At 38.8% G+C, this 14,539-nt stretch overlaps 1 protein-coding gene across 1 annotated transcript in view; it reads right to left on the bottom strand.

Moving 5' to 3' along the window:
* The window catches only part of LOC122809455 (zinc finger protein 2-like), a 277,160-nt gene that overhangs the window by 181,545 nt on the left and 81,076 nt on the right, over positions 1-14,539 (bottom strand). Inside the window, exon 3 of the mRNA XM_044080978.1 lies at positions 3,232-3,357. Within this exon, the coding sequence (XP_043936913.1) occupies positions 3,232-3,357 (126 nt within the window). The remainder of the gene's footprint in view (positions 1-3,231; positions 3,358-14,539) is intronic.

The following is a 14,539-nucleotide window of genomic DNA, read 5'->3' as shown; positions in this document are numbered from 1 at the left end:
TAAAAAAGCTGCTTTTCTTATTCATCGAAAATATTTTCTCATAATTATTTTGCTTTTCTGTTCCAGGCAACTGCAATACAACCTATCAACATTCTGGGATGTGATACACAACTAGCTGACTTCTGGTAGGTGTTAATGATGTTGTATTCCAAACATCTGATCTTCATTTTTAGACACTACTTACTGCATAATGCAACAGTTTCATAAACAGACACAACTTTAGAAATCAGTCTCTCTCTCTCTCTTTCTCTCTAATGCGACTACTGCAGTTCCTACATTACCAACCCTGTACAATGGGTAGCCTTCATTAATTGAATTTTTGTGTAAATTGCTACAACAAGCTCATAAACCTTAACACTATATACCCATAATGAAAAGGACATACCCGTTTGCAAAGTCCTAACATATTTGATTTGTGTAATGTAACATCTCCCTTATGTCAGCACACATAATGCAATTCACAAACAAAAATAAATTTAGTCTGTAACCGCTCCCTCCAGAAAAATCAGACTAACCATTTGACAAGACTTTACACAGTTTCATTATAATTAATTTTTGCAAAGAAGGGTATACACCACAATATCTAGTTTAGACAGGATGGGCATATGGTTTCTGTTAAGGCTGGGAAAATATGTATCTTGATCCCAAAAAGTAGAATTTGTCACTACAGTATGCCAGTTAAGAAAACATTACTAGCAAAGGCAACATTAACAAATTACTTTATGTTGCAACATAGTGGCTACCTTCGGTACAATAAATTAAACTATAACAACCTGAATACCAAAAAAATGCATCATCATCTCCTTTGGGGAGAATAATGCCCCCACAAATTATCACATTAATAACAACATCTTAAGCACGCAATGAGTCATGAGAGATTTGGGCACCCAGGTTAATAGCAACCTGACTTTTGAAATTCATGTTGCTTCCATTGTATGGAAAGCCTACTACATGGACCACCTCATAAGTAAGGATATGTCATCCAGGGACAAGGTGGTCATAACATCCCTGTATTCTTCCCTTATAAGGACCATTACTGAATACAATGCCCCTTTCAGCATGTACCTCGTAAAGTGCATGCAGCAGTTGGGTAGACCACAGAGGTTCCTTACCAGGATAATCCAGGGCCTCAGAAATCTGCCATACACAGATATGCTAAAAGCCCTATCCCTCTACTCAGTTTCATACAGACTCCTCAGAGATGACGTCTGTCTGGCATACACGGTGATCTCGGACCCTGCCTTGATGGGACTGCTGCATATCCGCAAGTCAATCTCCACTCAAGTAACCCACATGCGCGGCCTCAACCTGGTCTGTGACATCAACAGGACTTATTGGTGGGAAAGATTTGTGTCCCAGAGACTCCCTCACCCGTGGAATAGACTCCCTCTCCATATCAGAGTACCTCTTTACCCCTTTTTAAGCACAACCTGGACAACTGGATGGGAAACACAAAATAAATCCCTGGGATTCCACCTGTGTCCCTGCTGGACAGGGGCATTGGGTGCTGACTTGTTTAAACATGTGATAAACTCTTGGCTAGGCTTATAAGGGCCTCAGGACCAATAGCCTAGTAACTTCCTATGATCCTATGAACATTATTCAGTAGTAGACTAACCACATATAATCCACTATAATTGTTAATATATAATGTTGAGCGGTTCCTGAGGTATGTCTAAGCAATAATGCCCTCATTGTCAGGCATTATAGGTACATAACAAACATCCAAAGGGGCAGCATGAGACACCTACACTCCCAGAATATCTTTTACATTCTTACAATACCTGGCCTGGGGGCATTGCTCTAATTAGGAAATGGACTTTTTTGAGTGGATATTTTGTTTGTTTGTTTTCCTTTGCTATGTTTAGAAAAAGAAGTTCACTCCTTGCTTACTGCTGTGTACTGTACTTTTAAAAATCTCTAAAAAAGGTCAGCAAATATTTGTATCTGATTACAGATCCCTATGAGTGTGCATTTGTGTGTACAGGTATTTAATGTCAAAACAGATGCCTAACCATGGCAATTAACCACTGCTTTGACAGCTTCCTACCAACTTCCTAATCCTGTCAGTAAAATATTGCACGAAAACATCATTGCTTGACAGCTCATTTGACAACTGTCAAAAAGACATCAAATCATGGCATCTGACAGCTATCATGACAGCTATCAAAACAGCCCTGAAGGCACAGCAAGTCAGTCCAATTGCTGACCAAAGTAGGCAGCATGCAAGAAGATTCACAGTGGTATCATCTGACCATGAAAATATTCTCTTGTTGTCACTCCTTGTTTTTATTAGAAGTTATGATTTAATAATGATCCAACGTTTCTGTAATGAACCAATGTTTCTGTGGAATAACTTATCTCTTTAATGCATACTGAAGGGCGGTTTTCCAAATACCATGTAGGTCTAGAGGGACATACATGTTTGCAAAGTTCCAACACATTTATGTCACAAAATACATGAGTTTTTGTGTCAGTTCTGGGAGGATAATACGTGCCAAGAGCTTGTGAATTCTGCCATCCCACCGTCCTACATGAACTGCAGCCACTGTATGGTAATAGCTTCACAGTTCCACTGTACTTCATTTCTAAGAAAGGATAGAATACTCTGTAATATATAATATTATATAATAATATTACAACAATAATACTGTAATATTAATTATTGTAATAATTGTAATGTAATATATAATACATTATAATAATATTTTATAATAATAATATTATTATATAATTTATCACACAATACTCTGATACTCTGAATTTATTTACTTGTATATATTGCACTCTGAATTTTTGTACTTAGCTATTTTTTTTTACTGTGAGATTTATTGTACTTGTATAATTTTTATTGTGGAGCTTTTCTCCCCAGGCCTCTGCTGAAAAAGTGCGCAAGCTCAGTCAGACCATTCTAATCAACAAATGTCAAATAAATAAATAAAATACATAAATAAATAATACTTGTTTTCTCTGTAGGTAACATTTGGACTGTCTGCAAGACAGAAGTGTGAGACCCTATAACTGTGAGTTACAAAACTGTGTGTGACCACAAAACTGTAATTAAAAAGAACTACACTGAATAGTGAAACTGAAGTGAGACATTTTAAAAGATCGATTTAGTAAATATTTCTGAACAATTTGCATTTTAATAGCCATTCCCAGTATGAAATTACAAAACCAGTATTTATATTTTTCTGTGAGGAATATTGCAAAACTTTCTCAAATACTTACCATGTCGGGTAATTTCCTGGTAATTTTTGTGCTGTTTCTTTGTCCACTTTCCTCTAGTGTAATTAACAGGTTGTACTTTACCTCTCCGAATAAGTGCCAACAGCTTCTCCTCTGGAATGCAGTAGCCTACAGAACAAAGCATAAATACACAAACCATATGCAGTTATTCATGAATTAATTAATTAACCAGACAGCTGGACTTGTCCCTAGAGACCTTTTTCAGCTACAACTGGGACCCAAGGTAGTCATATTGAATAAACCATGCAATATTATAAATATTACAGATGTGGTAAAAGTACAGATAATACAACTTTTTAGAAGAATGTACAGGAAAGAAAATTGTATAACATACTGAATTTCAAAACCATTGCAAAATTCAAAGTATCTGTACAAAAGTGTGGAAAGTCATTTTTGAAGTTAGACGATTAAGTCTAAACCTGGAAATGCACTCTCTTGAGGCACTCCTAAAAATGGAGAACAGCGATATCTGTGCAACAACCGAGACCTGGTTCAAGGCTCCAGAGAGCACCCCTGCATTACCAGGCTATAATTGATATCACACCTTTCGGCCACCTAACCTGGACCGAAACACTAAAGGTGGAGGCGTGTCCAAATTCATTAAGGATATCCACACCTCCACGCTAGTTGCTCAGCATAATGCATCTGAGATTATCCAAGTGCAACTAACTCTGGGCAAGACCGCAATCCAAATTGTAATTTGTTACAGATCCCCCACCATGCTCCAGGATTCCCACTCCTCATTTCTTGATACACTGAAAAATATTAAGGTACAACCCAGCACCCTAATAATGGGCGATTTCAACTACCCCACAATTAACTGGGAAAATTACTCATGTACCAACTCTTTTGTTCAACGTTTTCTGGAATTCATAAATTCCAACGCCTTGGATCAACTTATCCACACCCCCACCAGGGGCAGCAATATCCTGGACCTGATCATTACTAACATGGGAGACTGGTGTTCCACACCAGATGTCAATTCCTCACTGGTCAGATCCGACCACAAGCTAATCAGTCTAGACATCCACATCCTGCCCCCACCCCCATTAGGGAAACCACTGTAAAACATTACTCCAAAGTCAATTTCATGCTTCTTAAGACAGAAGTGGCAAACTTCACGACACCCATGCAGATGGACAATAGAGGTACAACTGCGGAATCCTACACAAATGCAATTTATAAGCACTTACACAAGTGCATGGATCATGCTATCCCTAACAGACCCAAGATGCTATCCTCCAGAAACAGGAAGCCAATCTGGTGACCCCTTGCCATAAACAAACACTACAACAGAAGAAAGAAACTGTTGCAGAAAAAGAGTAAAATCCCATGACTGGAAGAACTCCCTGGTTAGCCTCAGTAAGAAGCTGAGATCCCTCAAAATCCTCCAGAGCTAGTTATGAAAACCAAAGCGCCACTGATACTAAAGACAACCACAAAGCATTCTATAGCTATGTCAAGAATCTCAATGGCAACACTCAGATCTGCTCTGAGTTACAGCACAATGGCACTAAATATACAGAACCAACTGATATTGCCAACATCCTGGCAGATAGGTTCAGTGCTAACTTTACGTCCCGCTCACCCCCTAAAGGGCCCATCTCTATACCGGAAGAATGCAAAGTTCTTGCAATCACGGCTGCACAGGCAAAAAACACAGTCTCCAAAGCCAAGAACACAGCATCCATGGGACCTTACAACATCCCAGGCTGCGTTCTACATGAACTACAGAATGAACTGGCATCCCACCTAAGCACCATGTTCAATCATAGCCTCACCTCAAGCTTTGTGCCCACTGAATGGCGCACAGTGAAGGTTATCCCACTCCACAAAAGGGGAGCCACCACGGACCCCGGGAACTACTGCCCTAATAGCCTAACGAACCTGGTCTGCAAGGTCATGGAATGTATTATCATGGAACTTATAAACAAAGACACTGGTAATCTCCAAACCCTGGACCCCACCCAGTTCAGGTTTGTAAAAGTCAGATCATGTCTCCTAAACCTGAATGACTTCTTTGAAGCAGTCACCAAAGCCGATGAGGGTAAGGTGGTTCGCACTGCCTATCTAGATCTTGCCATGGCTTTTGACACCATCCCCCACTCTGGAATTATAGATAACCTCACTAAACTAGGTATAAATTGCTATGTCACAAGATGGGCTGCCAGCTGGCTCACTAACAGAACCCACACTGTGAAAGTTGCAGACTCCAAATCCGACTTCATACCAGTGACAAGTGGAGTACCACAGGGTTCAGTCCTGGGTCCTCTCCTGTTTGGTATCTACTTTTCTGAAGTACAGGCTAACACAGAAGGTCTTTGACTAACTAAGTTTGCAGATGACTGCAAACTAGGAGCCATAATTGAAACTCCTAACGATGTGGACATCCTACAAAAGGGCCTCACTGAGACAGATGCCTGGTGTCAAAGCCATGGCCTCAAGCTCAATGCCAAAAAGTGCATTGTCATACCCTTTGGTAAAAACTATGTACCCATGAGCTACCACATAGGTAGCACCGAAAGTGTGATAAGAGACCTCGGGACACAGGTGGACAGTAGTCTCTTCTTTGATAATCACATCGCCACAGTAGTCAGGAAATCCTTCTGTGTGGCACACCTCATCACAAAAGGTTTTTCATCCAGGAAAAAAGAGGTCACTGTTCCCCTCTACTTGTCACTCATTAAACCTATTATAGAGTACAACTCCCCTTTTGGTATGTACCTCACAAGACATCTACAACAACTGGAAAGGCCGCAGAAATACCTCACAAAGAGGATTACTGGCATCAAACAGATGCCCTACGCAGACCATCTCAAAACACTGCATCTTTACTCCGTTGCATATCGCTTGCTCAGAGGTGATCTCTGCCTAACATACAAAGCTATGTCAAACCCAGAGCTGTTGGACATGCCCCACTTAAAGAAATCCCAATCCCTCCGAGCTACACGCTCTAGGGACCTAAACCTTGTCACCACAATAAACAGAACATGCTGGAGGGTTAGATTCCTGTCCCAGAAACTTCCCATACTCTGGAACAAACTACCTATCTATATCAAACAAAGCTCCTCATTAGCACTCTTCAAGAAAAATCTTGATGATTGGATGGGAATTAGGAAATTCACCCCGGGGATCACCTCTGTCACTCTGCTCGACAAGGGCACAGGAAAATAATTTTCATGGGTGGCAAAAGCCAGGGTACCTTTTCGGCTAGGCTTGTATAGGCCCTAGGGCCAATAGCCTAGTACCTACCTATGAACCTAAGTATTACTTAAAATCTAACAAAATAAATTTCCCCTTGGGCAAACGTATCACTGCTAATGAAAAACACAAGTACCCAATGGCTACGCTAATGCTGTGATGGCCCCAGTGGGAATTGGACAAAGTGTTTAGTTTAAATTTATTTATTGAGAACATTCTATTCTATCGTTGTTTTGTGGACGACGTGTATATTGTTTGGGGTGGTACGGTTGAACATCTCCATGAGTTCGTTGAGCTGTTGCATAGGACCACTGATTTTTTTGAAATTTACTTTGAAGTACTCCAGTAATGCCATTGAATTTCTAAATGTGTTTGTGAGGAAGCAACCTGATTTGTCCATTGTAATGAATCTTTATAGGAAGGACTATTACAGGAATTCCCTTTTACACAGGAAGAGTATGCACCCTAGATGGGTCTTTACCAATATTGTAAAAGGACAGGGTATGCAGGTCTCCAGATTACACAATACTGATGAGAGTTATAGGAATGGGTCATAGACATTGAGTAAGAGCTTATGGGACCGATGGTATAGATATGAAGAGACCGAGCCACTTCTTTCACAGATTGATGCTACTCCCATATTCCTAAACCCCACCTTATTAAAGACTGTTGAAAACTATCGACTTTCAATTCATCCCAATTTAACTCCATTCTCCACAACATAGATTGGTCCATCCTAAAACACCTCTCCCTAAACGATGCTGTAAGCACTTTCAATAGCATCTTCATGAATACTCTAAACTCCTTAGCTCCCTCTAGGAAGATCAGAGTAAAATGAAATCATGCTCCTTCGCTCTCCAAAGAGACTAGGTCCCTTATGAAACAAAGAGAATGTGCTTGGAAAACCTGGACTAAAACTAAACAACCACCTTTTCTTCAAAAATACAGGCAACTGACGAACCTTGCAAAGAAACATACAACTAATGACAAAAAGTTATACTATAGCTCTGCTCAGCTTAACAACAAATCCAATCCTCGAAAATTTTGGTCAACTCTCAACAACATCCTCTATCCTGGAAAGCCCTTTAATCCCTCCCCATACCCCAACTCTTCCTCTCAGGAAACAGCTACCCTCCTGAATAAACACTTTATCTCTTGCATCCCAAATCCGGTAACCTCTAAGCCAATCTCTGGTTCGACACCCACCTCCACCAAGTCCCACTAACACAACTTTGTTTTCTTTTGAGCCAGTTCCCATTACTTACATCACATCTCTACTACTCAAGTTAAAACCTTGCTCTCCTTCCACTGACAATCTATCTCCTACATTCCTCAAACTTGCTGCTGACTCAATTGCCTATCCTATATCTATACTAATTAATCGATCTATTCTGGAATCAACTGTCCCTACCCTTTGGAAATCTTTCTTCACTATTCCTTTTCATAAAGGTGGAAACTCCACTGACTCCTCAAACTAATGACCCACTGCCATTCCATAACCAGACTAACTTATCGACCCCTCTCCACCTTTGACTCCACCCCTTCTCAGAGTTCACTACCTTTAACTCTTGTCTTCATTATGCTACCAAGTAAAATCTTGCTTTAGACTATGTGTATGTCCTATATTCAGCATGTATAGCCTTTTGTATTGTTTTTTTATCCTATGTTAATCCTTACTATTGTGAGTTGAAATGTAAAAAATGTCTTGTCATTTTGTCGGAGCTTTTCTTCCCCGGGCCTCTACTGAAAAAGGACATGTATCCAGCTAGACTAGCCCGGTCAACAAATGTAAAATAAAAAAAATAAAATAAATAAAAAATAAATAAAATTCTGTCCCCCCTCTCCAAGATATTAGAAAAATGTATTCACTCACAGCTTCTCAATTACCTCCTCACACACCACTTACTTACCCCTACCCAACATGGATTTCATCCTCACCACAGCACCACCACTGCCCTCCTCTCCTTCACTCATATCATTGCAGAGACCCTAGACAACAATAAACTCACTTCCTGTCTCTTTCTAGATCTCTCCAAAGCCTTTGATACTGTCTCTCATCCTCTACTACTATCCAAACTCGCAAATCTCCACATATCCCCCTTACACACTTGCCTGGTTTAATAGTTACCTATCTGGTAGGGAACAATCTGTCAAATGACTCTCAACCTCCTCATCTTTCCTTCCCATCTCCACTGATGTTCCCAAGGCTCCATCTTGGGACTCCTTTTGTTTAACATCTTCACCAATGATCTTTACACTTCATGCAAAGAATCCTCCCTTATTCATTATGCCGATGACTCCACACTTATATCCATCTCAAATAACATTCCTGAACTACACTCTCTGACCCAACAGGCCCTACTATCCACTGAACAATGGCTCTTTCACAACCTATTGATTCTATATCCCAAAAAGACCAAACTCCTACTTTTCCTTCCCCATTTTCTTTCTCATCACAAAACCTCCTTTTTTATTACATTTTCTAACAATACAACTATCCAACCTGACACCCACACAAAACTCCTAGGGGTCATTATCGATGACGAACTAAAGTTCAACCTACACATAATCCAATGTATAAAAAAAAACAAACCAGAAACTAGGTCTGCTATATCGGAACAAAATATTCCTAACCCCTAAATCTAGACTTATCCTGGGCCAAGCATTCCTCCTCCCCTCCCTCTTACACGCCGCCCCAATTCTTACCAATATCCAGGCCTCCAGTCTAAACAAACTCCAACGGACTTACCATAAAATAGCCAGATTCATTACTAACTCCCCATACAACTCACACCACTGCATTTCTTTAAACTCTCTTCAATGGCTTGAACTTCCCCAATTTCTGCTATCTTATCAATTTCATATGCTACACTCTATTCTTTATAAACCCTCCTTCTGTCCATCTCTATCTTCCTTAGTCTCCATCTACATCCCATCCCGGACCCTCTGTACGTCTAACCAACAATTACTTGATATCTACTACCCAAAAAGGTCAGTAGGCAAACTACTCTACAAATACTCCCTTGCCCATGCTTGGAACAACTTCCCCTTGACTTACGTTCAATCTCCCACACCTCACACTTTAAAAATTAACTAAAAGCCTATTTTCTCAGTTCTAGAACCTGCCCTTGCCATGACCCTACCTAGTCTTCCTTCCCTTTATGTACCCTCAAAAGGACCATACTTAGTACCTCATTACACCTCTCTCTCCGATGTGTCTACCATGCATTTGCATAATTTTATACAAACAAAAAATGTTTATTGTTGACCTATTGAACTATATCAATGTAAAATTGTTACTTAGCTTCTTTTGAATGCAACTTTAACTTTATGCATGTAACCCAACATATGTGAATCTTTTTGCTATAACTGCTATTATATCAATATTGTTTAAAATTGTGCTTGTTTAAAATGTACTACTGGAGCTTTTCTCCTCGGGTCTCCACTGAAAATGGGCCACAAGCCCAGCTGGACAAAGCCGGTTAACAAATGTCAATAAATAAATAAGGGATGGACGAGCTAGGCCGTACTTCTCTGCTGGATCATATGTATAATGGTGACAGAGATCCATCGGTTTAAGTAGTAAGGAATGTTGTGAAGGTTCCCATGTTTTATACTAGTAATGTTAACAGGGTTAAGCAGTTGTTTGAGAAACACTGGCCCCTTTTATTGACTGATGAGAAGACAAGTAGAGTTGTTGATAATATACCACACTTCTGTTTTAAGAACCGCAGATCCCTGAAAAGGATGCCATACTACTCAGACACGGAAAATGATGGGTTGAGTGGGAATATAGGCATGTTCCCATGCAACTACCGCAACTATTGTCAGTATATTAGGAGTGATAATACCTTTGCCCTTCCTGACATGCTCAGGAGTTTTATGTTCAAGGTTAGAGCAGATTGTTCCACGAGGAATCTGGTGTATTTAGCACAGTGTGGATGCTGCCAATGATTTTATGTTGGAAAAAGTAACCGGACATTGAGGGAGCAGGTCAGGGAGCACCTGTACCGCATGAGGACACATAGTACTACGAATGCTCTTGCTAGATATGTTTTGGAGTGGTGGTCCCCACGAATTTAAGTTTATGGTAGTGGAAGCCAGTCACACGAATATTAGATTGGGTGATATCGAGAATAAAACAGAGAGTGATGAACTACGTTGGATCCTGAAACGTCGGGCTGACAAAGGGTTGGGGACTGAATTGGGTTGTTTCACTGAAACCGGTCCTAAACTGGAGGGGGCTGACTAAATAGTTTTAATAGTTTAGTCAAGCACTTTCTGACTTAGTTGTCATTTGCTTTTGCACACTTCTATATGCATATATGTTGATTTATTATTTTTGTGTGTTTTTAAACTTGCATATTTGCTTATACATATGCAGTGTTGTCTGTAGCCCTTTAAGGAGTATAGTAGCTCCTCGTGCTGTCATCGCATTTTACGCATACTGAGAGGGATGTTTTGTTATGGAGATTTGAAATTGTGAGTAACACTTTTATTGGGTGAATTTTATTGCTTTTTTATGTATTTAATACCTGTTTTTTTTAACTTTTTTGCTGTTTGTAATGGTCTGAAGATGCCACTGGTGTGGTGGTAAAAGCGCTAACTTGTTCTTGAAATTAAAAGTTTTTATTTAAGTTTATGCTAACCATGCATCATATTTCCGCATTTTTTTCTATTGATATTACTTGAAATCTACTCATTACTAAAGAAGCAAAGAACAGGTGTATTGTATCATACACTAATGAGGCTGGCGTTTCTAGGTTTACATAAAACATTTTGACTGACCCTTGTGGATCTATAAGAATAAAATAAAAAGTTTAGGCCTAGAAGCAGCCTTGCTAAAACATAACAGCATTGTTAAATGTTTAGGTAAATATGTGTTTTGTTAAAAGTCACTCTAAATCTCTTATCTGTTATTTAATTTCTTAACCAAGAGACTACATCCACTCTGGTTCTCTGACAGAAAGTGCAGGCACTGTAGTTGTGACTTAGGGTAAGGTGCTTATGAATGGCCCAGACATTCTGTCCCACTTTATTGACTTTTTCTCTACAGTGGGCAGCATCAAACAGTACGATAAATAGCAAGGACATCAGTAATCTACACTAATTAGATTGATCTCATACTTGACAATTTATAACAATAAGATTAACATTTGTCTTATTTTACTTAATCTTGAATTAACAGATCTGAGTTTTGCACCCAAGCTGTGTAATGTATGACGTGAGTGTATTTCTTAGCAAAGCTACTACATGCTGTGCTGTAACCTTTTCAGTCTAAAGCCTGTTCATCAAGATCAGGGTGCTGACAAACAGAAACCTGCTAAAATCTTCAGTGGCATGTTGAGTCAGACTGTCTCACAGACCAGAGAAGCTGAAAGAGGTACTGCAGATAAAATAACACAGAATGCTAACAGATGTCACAAACTTTTGTGTATAAGTCAGGAATCTAATTTTTTTTTTTTTGGGGGGGGGGGATTAACGTCATAAGATTTACTAAAAATATTACTTCAACTGCAATTACATGTCAGCAGATATGACTTGCTTATTCCATTGTAAAAAATTCAGGACAGTTGCTTAGTTACCTGACCTTCCATCAGGACTTGAGTTTGATGACCGGTGCCTGAATGAGTGATTGATGGATTGACAGCTAGATTCAAAGACTGCATCAGCAGCACAGATTTCAACCTGTTGCACATAGACGTGAATAAAAAAAAATAAAAATAAAGAAAAACAGCAGCCCCTATCATTCTTTCTATGTAGACTCCTTTCCATGGTTGTATTCCAATAGGTTTTGGACATTGTATATAAACACAGTGCACCAAGGTGACACACAATAACGTTTAATAAAATAAAAAACAGATGAACAAAGGTGAGCGCTTTCGCAACCGTGGTTGCTTCATCAAACAAAACTAAAATGCATTTCAGTGCTTAAATAGGTACAAAAGTAGCCAATTATCACATCAATTATAATTAATTAATAATGTCATACTTTAAATAGGCAACTGCAAAGCATATACCTCTATTGTAAAAATACAATGAAAAATGCAATAAAAACCAACATAAAATAAGACATGAATAAAATATGGAAAACATATATATATATATATATATATATATATATATATATATATAAAAGTATATATACATCCATCTAAAATGTACACATAAATCCTTTACATGGACAATATCAACAATTAATGTTTAAGGCGTCTGGCTTTTAAAAATGGAATCAAAGAGGTAGTGCCATTAAGACCTGGATATCTTTCAGCATTCAGCTTTAGTATCCATTTCTGTTCATGACTCTCTGTAACATTTTCTATGTCTCCACCCCTAAGACTTCTGTAGATATGTTGCAAAACAAAAAATTTAAAAGAATGAGAAGGATCATTCTGTACACATAACATGATTGGCAAGTGCATTAGATTGCTTATTATTTCTAATGTCACGAATGTGCTCTAAACTTCTGTCTTTCAACAACCTGTTGGTTTTGCCTACATAAAAGGCAGGACATTGCTGACAAAAACAGAAATAAACATCAGTGGTCTTACAATCTGAGTATTGATTAGAACATAACTTAAAATGCCTTGTTGGGTGAGTATACGTACTTTTGTTATAAATGTAAGGGCAAACACTACAAGATCTACAAGGGAATGTACCCAGACGGGTAGAGATACATGTAGTATTGCGTGGTTCTCTGTTACAGAGATGCTGCTTAAGTGACCTGTTGTTCCTAAAACTAAAACTAGGAATATCACCAATTATGTCATTAAGGCTAGGGACATCTTGTAACAAATGCCAGTATCTCTTCACAACATCTGTGTACTGATTAATATTACTGGCAAATTGAAATACAACTCTAAAATCATTACTGGCAGGAATATAATTGCCTGTATTAACAGCGATATTATTAGAATACAGATAAGGTCTACATCTAGTATGTCTCAGTTGCCAGGCGTTAGAAACAGTCTGGTCAATATCAGCACCTTGATAGCCCCTTTCTAAAAAATCAGATTTTAAATTATTGAGTGCAGTCACTGCATCCTCATCTTTATCATGTAGTCTTAATGTCCTAAAAACTTGCCCTTTAATTACATTCCTAGGTATGTGTCTAGGGTGCATGCTGGATTTATGCAAGAGTGTGCTTTTTCTAGTCGGTTTAAAATAAATGTTACTACTTAAATTATTTAAATGAGACCTAGTGATGTGGACATCAAGAAAACTGATGTCAGTAGCAGAGATCTGATGAGAAAATCTCAAAAAGTCAGTTGTAGTATGCAAATATTGTAAAAACTGTGCAAAATCCGAGCCACAACCCTTCCACAGCATAAAGACATTGTCTACAAAACGTACATAACAAAGTACTTATCCTAGAAAGGGATTCTTATCGGAGAGAATATTTACCTCTTCCCAACAGACCAAGGCTAGGTTGGCGTAACTGTTGGCACATGGGGTCCCCATGGCCACGCCAACCTTCTGCAGAAAAAACTGATCTTGGAACATGACAATATTATTTTCTAAGATGATTTCTAGTAAGCTGCAGATCAATTGAATCTTATTATTAGTATAGCATTTGTTAACTGTCAAAAACTCTCATCATTTCCACGTCCCAAGAATTAGGGATGCTGGTAAATAATGATTCTATGTCCATAGTAACAAGGACAAATTCCGTATCTTCAGCATAACCATTCTAGAAACATCTTAGTGTCCCTTAATATGGTATGACAGTTCTCTAAAAGGCCATGTAGGCTGCCCTCAACATATATAGAGAGGGGTTCAGTGCACCAGCCAGCCCCTGAGACTATAGGCCGCATTGGTGGTGTAAGTAGGTCCTTGTGGACCTTAGATAGACCATAGATACTTGGAACAGTGGGCTTAGTAATATTAAAATATTTAAAAAGTGGCTCGTCAATTAAACCAGTAATTAATAAATCAGAAAGCAAAAAAGAAACTTTATCAATATTGGCATTAACAGCAGGTTCAGAGATACATTGATATGTATGAGTATTTAATAGAAGTTTTTCCATTTGCTGAACATATAGCTCTTTATCTAATAGAACTATACCACCACCTTTATCAGCTTGTTTAA

The sequence above is a fragment of the Protopterus annectens genome, chromosome 1.part1 (genome assembly GCF_019279795.1).
Source record: "Protopterus annectens isolate FY-2018-M chromosome 1.part1, PAN1.0, whole genome shotgun sequence".
Taxonomy (NCBI): Eukaryota; Metazoa; Chordata; order Ceratodontiformes; family Protopteridae; genus Protopterus; species Protopterus annectens.
The sequence above is the reverse complement of the archived record's forward strand: the minus strand, read 5'-3'. Positions and strand labels throughout refer to the sequence as shown.